At 36.8% G+C, this 10,514-nt stretch overlaps 1 protein-coding gene across 3 annotated transcripts in view; it reads left to right on the forward strand.

The window, feature by feature from the left end:
* The window catches only part of LOC107720057 (equilibrative nucleoside transporter 4-like), an 11,417-nt gene extending 2,058 nt beyond the window's left edge, over positions 1-9,359 (forward strand). For 2 of the 3 annotated variants that reach the window (XM_016527649.1, XM_016527650.1), the window contains exons 2-11: positions 226-449; positions 1,113-1,244; positions 2,019-2,132; positions 3,703-3,831; positions 3,969-4,043; positions 4,145-4,410; positions 6,866-6,989; positions 7,811-7,998; positions 8,093-8,333; positions 8,499-9,359. In XM_016527649.1, the coding sequence (XP_016383135.1) occupies positions 287-449; positions 1,113-1,244; positions 2,019-2,132; positions 3,703-3,831; positions 3,969-4,043; positions 4,145-4,410; positions 6,866-6,989; positions 7,811-7,998; positions 8,093-8,333; positions 8,499-8,632 (1,566 nt within the window). In that variant the 5' untranslated portion in view covers positions 226-286 and the 3' untranslated portion in view covers positions 8,633-9,359. The remainder of the gene's footprint in view (positions 1-225; positions 450-1,112; positions 1,245-2,018; positions 2,133-3,702; positions 3,832-3,968; positions 4,044-4,144; positions 4,411-6,865; positions 6,990-7,810; positions 7,999-8,092; positions 8,334-8,498) is intronic. The other variant, XM_016527651.1, reaches the window with a different exon arrangement.
* Positions 9,360-10,514: the final 1,155 nt, after the last annotated feature.

The raw sequence follows: 10,514 nt of genomic DNA on the forward strand, positions 1-10,514 counted from the left end.
GCTGATTTGGTGCTCAAGAAACATTTATTTTTTATCAATGTTGAAAACAGTTGTGCTTCCTAATATTTTTGTGGAATATCTTTTTGTGTATATAATATATATATATATATATATATATATATAACATCTATGATGACAACACTTAAATGTAATGGATGTAATGTGTTGCATCCAATCCATTTTGTAAGTTGCTGACACACATTCATCATTTTCATCCTCTTACAGATCATATTTATGACACTGTTAAAGAAGGCCTTTTCAGATATTCAAGGCCAAAAGAGGGACTATGGGCTCAAAAGGAGTAGAGAGACGTAAACAGGCCACCCCTGGCCAGACTCCTGAGGGCAATGTGGTGATGAGCTTTAGTTTCGAGAGCTATCAGCTGGAGGAAGAGGACTGTCAGGTGAAAGAAATCTCAGATAAAGGAGTGCTGGCCCTTTCAGAACCTGGTGAGTTCCTGCTGCATATGATGTGCCTCAATGTAACTACAAAATGTCATTTGAGACACTATTTCATATACAGTATGTTGTGTTCGTACAATCTGTATAAATACAGATTTTGGTTTGGCAAAGACTCAGCTTGGTTTAAAAGGTTACAATGCTTGGCATGTGCAAGCTAGGTCTAATCATGTTAGGTGCAGAGTCTGTTGTCCCCTCACGTTGCCTGGATACAAAGGTCATGCTTATTAAATCAGTGGAGTAGGAGAACATACACATTTATCTTTAGAGTTTGCTATTCTCTTCTAGCTAAGCATATAGATATATTTTACATTTGATGTAAGTGTTTCATTTTTAAGCATGATTTCATTTCTTCCATCTCTTAAATTAGGTATGTAGTGTTGAAGTACTAAAGCTGTACAACCATTAGGAAGCCATCAAGAGGTACAGAAGTGCGTCCATCAATCAGTTCCTCATCCAGAAAGAGAGAGAGCAAAATGTCAAATGTCTCATACATATGCATAAATATACTTCAAAGAGACAGCACACAGGCTGATAGACAAATATTTAAAACGTACATTTTGAAATGTCATACAAATAAAACACGAAGAGGGCTTTTGTTTATAACTCTCACATGTTGTTTGTGCATACAAATTGTGTGATTTTTGTGCGTAGCGTTTGAAGAACCTATTCCAGATGACCGTTACCATAGGATCTATTTTGCCATGCTCCTGGCTGGAGTGGGCTTCCTGCTGCCTTACAATAGCTTCATTACAGATGTTGACTACCTGCATCATAAATTTGAAGGTACTCCATTATATTTATGGACTCCATATTTTAGCTAGCATTAAAGGGTTAGTTCACCCAAAAATGAAAATTCTGTCATTAATTACTCACCCTCGTGTTGTTCGAAACCCGTAAGACCTTCGTTCATCTTCAGAACACAATTTAAGATATTTTTGATGAAATATGAGGGCCCATTACGCCGAATCTGGGTCGGCGCCGCCACACGCTCGCGTCATGATACTGTCGTGAACGCGCGTCCACAAGTGACGCAGTAGAGACGAAAATGTGGAATAAAGTCGTTATTTTTGTATTCTCGTAGCTTGGTAACTTTACAGCTGAACCATTGATGTCACACGGACTGCTTTGTCGATTCCAGAGAGCCCTTAGATTTAATCAAAAATATCTTAATTTGTGTTCCGAAGATGAACGGAGGTCTTACGGGTTTGGAACAACACGAGGGTGAGTAATTAATGACAGAATTTTCATTTTTGGCTGAAATAACCATTTAAAATTAAACAAATTATGGTTGAAATTTCTGTTAATGATCGTGAGTTTTAAAACATGTTGTACTTGTGTTTTCATGGTTATTGTCAGAATTGTTCATTATAATATATATATATATAGTCTGGCCACCATTTATATATATATGTGTGTGTGTGTGTATGTACACAACTTTTTAAATGAGCAAAACACATCTCTTACGCTTACACATAACTTATGGTTCCTTTGTTATAGCAAGGAAAAAAATGCAATAAACTTCAAGGTCACTTCCTCTTTGTCTTCTGTGTCTTTCAGGAACATCCATTGTGTTTGACATGGGTTTAACATATATACTTGTGGCCCTAGTGGCTGTGATCCTAAACAATGTCCTGGTGGAGATGCTGAGCCTGCACACCAGGATCACTGTGGGTGAGTGTGTTTATTTAGAGCAGACTGACACGCACACAGACAGTAAAGCACAAAGGAATGGGGGAGGAGGCCGCTGATTGACCTGACAGAGCTGCTGGCCTGAGGGAAGAGGGAGGAGGGGCGACAGTCCAGTCTGACAGCTGCATCGCTCATTTCAACCGGAGGAATAACACTCACCAAATACTGCTAAATACGCACTAAGAGGATGGCTCACATATAACCGAAACAGCAAATAAACACAGGAAAATTGCATCACAACAATACCGATTGACTGATAATACCATAAAAACACACACAGCCCCAAACCCTTCACTAACGACCATCAATTACTGTGATCGGAAAAGCAGCAAACAGGCAAAATATGTCAGTTTCACGCTTTTAAAGGGATATTTCACCCAAAAATAAAAATTCTGTCATCATTTACTCACCCTATTGCTGACCTATATGACTTACTTTCTTCTGTGGTAAAGATGATCATTTGAAAAATATTTTCCGTACAATGTTAGACAGTGGAGTCCAGCGTTGTTTTGGACCTCATTATGGGTTATATTATATGGACAAAAACACTGAGACATTTTATAAAAATATCTTCTTTTATGTCCCATGGAAGAAAATGTCATACAGGTTTGAAACGACATGAGGGTGAGTAAATGAGTTTTGGGAAAACTATACCTTCCAAAACCCTCCAAAAACAAATCAAATACAAATAATATAATCAAATATTATAGGATATTGCTTGCAATAAAAAAAAAGAGAAAAAAGAAAATCATTTCAACCGGAGGAATAACACTCACCAAATACTGCTAAATACGCACTAAGAGGATGGCTCACATATAACCGAAACAGCAAATAAACACAGGAAAATTGCATCACAACAATACCGATTGACTGATAATACCATAAAAACACACACAGCCCCAAACCCTTCACTAACGACCATCAATTACTGTGATTGGAAAAGCAGCAAACAGGCAAAATATGTCAGTTTCACGCCTTTAAAGGGATATTTCACCCAAAATAAAAATTCTGTCATCATTTACTCACCCTATTGCTGACCTATATGACTTACTTTCTTCTGTGGTAAAGATGATCATTTGAAAAATATTTTCCGTACAATGTTAGACAGTGGAGTCCAGCGTTGTTTTGGACCTCATTATGGGTTATATTATATGGACAAAAACACTGAGACATTTTATAAAAATATCTTCTTTTATGTCCCATGGAAGAAAATGTCATACAGGTTTGAAACGACATGAGGGTGAGTAAATGAGTTTTGGGAAAACTATACCTTCCAAAACCCTCCAAAAACAAATCAAATACAAATAATATAATCAAATATTATAGGATATTGCTTGCAATAAAAAAAAAGAGAAAAAAGAAAAAGAAAATACTATTTCAGTCTTCAGTGTTACTTTTATTTTCTAATTATTTGTGAAATTTTCTAGTGATTTCTGAGTGAAAATTGTTTCAAATGAAATCCTACACCAATCCTGCAGACATTTTCAGTGCGTGGATGTCTTCTTAGTTGTGCTATCTCAAATTTGTTTACATCCAAGTTCATCTCTTGCAGGTTACCTCTTTGCACTTGGACCTCTGCTTTTTGTCACTATTTTTGATGTGTGGCTGGAGAGGTTCACCACAAAGCAGTCGTACGTCATCAATCTGATGTCTATGGGTACTGTGGCCTTTGGATGTACAGGTATTTGTTCATACTTTTCTTTCCAAAGCCATCGTGACTGCAGAAGCATGTTGTGAGTGACTGTCCTTCTTTCAGGCTCACATTGTGTTGTCAACCATTTCCAGCCATAACAGTTTTTTACCCTATTGTGTCTCCAGTGCAGCAGTCCAGTTTCTATGGATACATGGGGATGCTTCCCAAGCGCTACACACAGGGCGTGATGACCGGAGAGAGTAAGAGGCTTTGTGTCATCAGATGTGGTCATGAAAATCCATGATGTTTGGGTAAAATGCAAAAACAAGATTCTCATTCTTTGTTGTTTTTTTCTTTATAGGCACGGCAGGAGTGATCATTTCACTCAGCCGTATCTTCACCAAACTACTGATCAAAAATGAGAGGAAGAACACCATCATCTTCTTCACCATTTCCATCTGTATGGTGCTACTGTGTTTTATCCTGCACATAGTGGTGCGAAGGACACGCTTTGTCCAGTACTACACGGGTCTGGTGCGACAGGGCCTGTCCCACGCCAAAGACCACTCACACAACGGAACCCAGTACCAGGTCCACCATGATGTCATTACAGAAGAAGTAAGATTTGTAAGTTTTGCATGCCAAATGTGAGAAGGACATATCATGATGAACATATTTATGGCCTTTCTCCAATAGTAATTCCATAATTTTTCTGAAGAAACAAATGTCATTTTCACCGCATCTCAAAAAAAAAATCAACATTCTTCTAAAATATCTAATATGTTCAGCAGAAAAAAAACAAAAAGTATTTTATGAATTCTGTTGCATACAGTTAAATAACAATTTATTTCTTTTTTGTGCATAATTTGACAAAATTACAGCTTGATTGGCAATAATGCACAATATAAATATAATTATAAAAAATATTATTATGTTTATTAAACATTATTATTATTACTATTAATTATATAATATACAAATAAAAAATATATAATATATAATACATAATTAATGTATATTTCAAAATACAAAATGCAATTATATAGTATATAAATATGAAAATATATAATACAAGAATAATATGTCAATATTTTATATAAATAGTAATACATTTCTGTGAATTTTCATTTTAACCTCTTAAAAAAATTAGTATTTTTTCATGTCATTGCATTGTTTGGAGCATTAAAAAAAAAAAAAAAAAGAAAAAGATAGTAATATAATGGAATTTTAGGCTTTTATGATTCAAGAAACACGCCGTCAAGAAACATGCTTTTAGTCCCGGTGTCCTCATATGAGGACATGTATGAAATCAACGTCTTGTTTCGTAACAGAAAGTCATATTTTGATTTGAAACCTCATAACATTTTCCTGAGATGTTGATTTATGACGCACAGTTTAAAAATTAGTCCGATTTAAATGATAATCACAAAATATTATCATATTTCCATAAGAGTGTCACTAAATTAATATCAGACATTTTTGAAGACCAAGGAGAGGGAGTGGTCATGGTGAAACATCCAAACATTTAGTATCTTTGAAAAGCCCTGAATGTGCTCTGTACAGGACATCCAGACTTAAAACTGTGGCATGTATAGTCTCAGAGAAATTCACTAAAATATAATGTCCTCATATGAGAATGCAGGGTCTCAGGAGGTTAAGCATGCTCTTCCATGACACTGTCTCCTTGTACTCTAATTATTCTAACATTGAAAGTCTGGACCAAGGGTAAAACAATGAAATCTATAGCTGAAAAATATCCAAAATAGAAATTCAACATAAGTTTCCTATAAGATGAGCAGTACTTAACAAGAGTTACCCAGTCATATGTCTAGGGTATCTAGAATAGTAAATATGCTCTAGCTGTCTCATACTTTTGCTGCCCAGCCCTACATGTGTAGTCAGTTTTTGCAGGCAAAGGTCCTCAAGAACCCTGTGCAAATTAAACAACATTTCTCTCCCTGCTATATGGTTTAGAAATCCATTTGGAATTAAATAAATCAGTAGCATTATCATGCTCTGTTGGAAATGTGTGATGAAATTCATTGGAATGCAGAATCATAAAGCTCTCTTTAATTTAGCTGGACTGTGAAAAGACTGTTTTAGTTACGCATACTCAGCTGTGTTTTCTTTCAATTCTTCCATAACTCCATTTCATTTGTGCCGGTCAGTGCTCTCGATGACTGTGCTCTCAGCGGCCCGGAGAAGGACACAAGGAGAGCATGATTTAAGTGCTCACTCAGACGCAGGCAGTTTGAGTGGAGTAATATATGAAAGCACTTCAGATAAACCTCATGTTTTTGCTGCGGGTGATAGACTAAGCACTCAGCTGTTCCTCCTCTCAAGATTTCTTCATCTTCGTCCAGAAATTCATAGGTTATCAAAGTCATATAAAAGCTATCATGGATTTTTTTCCTTTGCTGTTGGGGAAACGAGATTAACCACTATACAAGTCTATCCAACTTCTGAAAAGCCCAAAAATGTGAAAAGTGTCCATTAGGGGTATTTAGAATTGGTACAGCTTCAATTTATGACGAACAAAAAATAAATAAAAAATCAGCATCCAGTACTATTTCCTTTAAGATTTTTTGACTAAGGACTGGACAGATGTGGCTAATCTTTAATCTAGCAAAGACAAAATACCTCAAAATGAGATTCTTATTGTTCATTTTTTGCCTATTTATTTTTTTATTTATTTAATGCTAGTCTATGCTGGAGCTTAGGTGTAGCTTATGATACTCTGAGGGTGTATTTCTCCTGAGCAGTTCCCCGTCTGTGCTTCCGTGAGACCTGAATGCTCTTGTTTTATTCTCAGCAAATTAAGGAGAGTGGTTTTACTAGCTCAGCCAGACACTTAATCAAGTAATGGCCCTCCTCAAACAGAAAAGCATTACAATATCTGAATGCACTGCACGCTCTTACAAAGTCGCAGTGACCTGCTTGATACGGTCACTGGTTCTGTCTTAGTGAATGCAAGGCGTTTTTTTCCATATTTAACTAAAAATATATAGATGGTCCCTCCTCTGTCCTGTACGGATATAATGTATTCCGTATGAATTGTTCAGATGTCCCGTCTGTTTTCAAGGGTAATGGCGCAGTGGGCTCTTCCCCAACTGAAGACGGCTGCACAGATTTTGCTGGAGGAAACACTTACGTAAGGTTTGATGTGCCCAAACCAAAGATTAAACAGAGCTGGCCAGGCATCAAAGGTGTGATTTACAATACTGTATGTTCTATGTTAATCCTCATTAACAAAGAAATGATGATTTAACAGTGCATCAATACTGCAAAGCTAGCTGATACAGATAAATCAATAATCATTTTCATGTTATGGCCAAAAACCGATGATATTGTTGATATTTTCTATTCTAAAAATTGCTATTTTGTCTACATAAAAAAAAAGCATTTTTAATGCTACAAGTGAAAAAGATAATGCTACGGTATGAAAAAGATATTCATTATGAGATCTGCAAAAGAATGCATTAATGTTATTAAATTATTTGTGTTTTGTGTTTATTTGCAAATAATTAATAAGTTACCATGTGTTCCTAATAATCAACTATTTGTATGAAGTTTTTGAAAGAAGTCTCCTATCATCATTTATTTGATCATTTGATACAGTAACAATATTCATATAGTGAAATATTATCAATTAAATGTTTTATATTTTCTATTACATACGTTTTTTTCTATTTAATATATTTTAAAATGCAATTCATTCCTATGGTGGCAAAGCTGAATTTTCAGCATCATTACTCCAGTCTTCAGTGTCATACTGAAATCAGGAATAATTTCTAATTATGATCAATGTTAAAATGATACATCTTTTTCTTTGATGAATAGAAGGTTCAAAAGAACACATTTATTTAAAATTGATTTGATTGTAACAATCTTAAAGTTTTTAATGTTGCTTTTGATGCATCCTTGCTGAAGAAAAGTATTAATTCCCTTTTTTTTCTTTTGTATTTATTTATTTAAGGACCTAATTTTCATGTTATTGGTTAATGAGCAGTGACCCCTTCTGTTGCAGGCATGATCCTGCATCGTTATGTGGTCGCCCGTGTGATCTGGACCTACATGCTGTCTATTGCTGTCACTTACTTCATCACGCTGTGTCTTTTTCCTGGACTGGAGTCGGAGATCAGGAATGTCACACTGGGGGAATGGCTGCCCATCCTGATCATGGCCATCTTCAACATATCTGACTTTGTGGGCAAAGTATGTTCACTGACATAATGGCATTACAGATTATGTAATCATCTACATTCTTTGAAGTAATTTGACACCTAATCTTGTCTTTCCATGTGTCTAGATCTTGGCAGCCGTGCCGTATGAATGGAACGGAACTCGTCTTCTCTTCTGCTCGTGTGTGCGAGTAGTTTTCATCCCTCTGTTCATCATGTGTGTGTATCCGGCTCAGAAGCCCACCTTCAGCCACCCGGCATGGCCTTGCATCTTCTCTCTCCTCATGGGCGTCACTAATGGCTATTTTGGCAGTGTTCCCATGATTCATGCTGCAGGCAAGGTGGCACCTGAGCAGAGGGAACTAGCAGGTAAATCTATCACCCCATTTAGATTCATAGAGTATAAATGCACAAGTCTATGCAGATGAACAGGTGCTTGTATGTAAGCCTAAACCTTCAGAAGGATGCATTTATAATCTCTTCTCTAGAGATGCAGTCATTAACTTTAGTTCATGTGATTTGTTTTTCCCACAGGGAACATAATGACTGTGTCCTACATGTCTGGACTGATGTTGGGCTCTGTGGTTGCCTATGCTGCCTACAGTTTTACTGCTTCAGGCTCCAGCCTCCACTCAGAGACTGGCTATAACTTTACCCAGGGGTACTAGTACCTTAGTCCAAGCCAAAAAAACATGTCTGTTCCTGTCATCAGTCTCGTCAGGTGGCACCTTTGCCACTCTGTGTAGCATCTCTGCAGTCCCCATAAATCAGACTTCTGCTGCAGGCTTCTTTGGGCACACCTGCAATGCTGTGTGCCTGTGAATGTAGTCAAATGGATGAAGAAACAAGCTTTGACACTGTAAAGAGTTATATATGTGTGCTTAGTTGTGTTGCCTCTTCTTGTTCTCTGAGAGTGCTTTTTTCATGTTGCCAAAAGTTTTTTGGCGCGTTACAGATGCCAAACGTCAGCTGTGTGGTGATAAAGCCGGAGTGAATACATTTGATGTTTCTCCTGATTTAATGTCTGACTCCACATTCTGTGGTGCTGTATATGGTATGACAGACAAACATGAACATTTATGAGTATATTCTGACAGGTCTGAAGAACTGTACTGAATGAGGGTCATTTATGTCTGGATGCATGTAAAAGAGATTTGCCGAAAAGAAAACCATAATCTTTTGAGTGCAATATGGATACTGGACCTTTTTGCTAAAGCTAAAAGAATGTAAACGTCTCATGAAGTTAATGCAATGAAGTCATCTTCATTTAGGGTGTAACTATTAGGCCTATTTTAAAAATGCTGTAATAAAACCAGAAATCCATTTTCAATTGGCATGATCCTTACATGATTACAAGATTAGTTGTGATATTTAATAAACCAGATTGTATCTTGCAACTGTGGATATTTTTTAAATGAAGAAAATGTTATGAAGAAAGCATATGATAGCGGTTATTATGGCTCATTGCCACACAATTTACATGCTGTAAAATCACCTGACATTTATAGGAACAGCCAATGTTCACATTTAAGTTTCACCTTTTAGTTCACGAATCAAATGGAAATGTATATTTAAAGTACTTCCAAACACTATTTGGCCAAAAGTCCCACCCAAAACTCGCGCCATTGGCCGACAGCTGTTTTCAAGTTGTATGACTGTATAACAAGTGGCCGCGGCTGTCAGATAGACATAAAAAATTTCTCAAGATTTACTTCAGTGATTTCAGTTAGTGGGGACATTTTGTGCATTTTGTTTTTTCTAAATGGTAATAGGCGAAAGTAACATATTCCAGACAGCAGATGGCGCTGCTGCACAACGGTTTTTTTAGACTAGTATACTGTCCAGTGGTCTTGACAAACAATGCTTTTTATAGTATTTTATTTTGTGTAGCTAGAGGCACAAACAGAGACAGCGAGTGAATGCATCTAAAAACAAGTGTACACGTGCTACATTTCTGTTTACAAATAAATCTGGTTAAACACAAATGATAACCTAACATATTTACACCTCAAACTGCAGTTCATATTATGCAAAATGCTGGCCACATCCTCGGACTAAGGCAGAAAGCAGATGATTCACCCTGTTTTAATGGAAGAAGATTCTGAAGATGCTCTGTACTGCGGTGATATGCTGCTATGAGGAGGAAACATGCGGGGATGGTGGGCTAATCAGCAAACGCCAAAATCCATTAAAGCACCAGACAATTTACAGCTACTGTGAGAATAGCAATGCAACAGGCAATCAAATTCTAGGCAGTCGATCCCTTTCTGCCTGGATAACAGGCACAGCACTGGATTTCCTCCTAATTTATCTGACCTATTCTTAGTTAATAAATTCGTAGAAAAACTGCTGGGTTGGTATTAGCCCTCACCCAATTATTTTTCCTGAATATGACAGCATCACATTATTAGGTTTTAATTGCATGCAGCAGGAAAAGCTTATTTTCATACTTTTCAAACATTTTAGTCACAAGATTTGCAGTACTTTTACTATATGGACAGTCACCCTGGGGCAACCTGAGGCTGCTCAAGGGCATGATGGTGATGTGAG

This window comes from Sinocyclocheilus rhinocerous, unplaced genomic scaffold (genome assembly GCF_001515625.1).
Source record: "Sinocyclocheilus rhinocerous isolate Xijiao unplaced genomic scaffold, SAMN03320098_v1.1 scaffold273, whole genome shotgun sequence".
NCBI classification, from domain to species: domain Eukaryota; kingdom Metazoa; phylum Chordata; class Actinopteri; order Cypriniformes; family Cyprinidae; genus Sinocyclocheilus; species Sinocyclocheilus rhinocerous.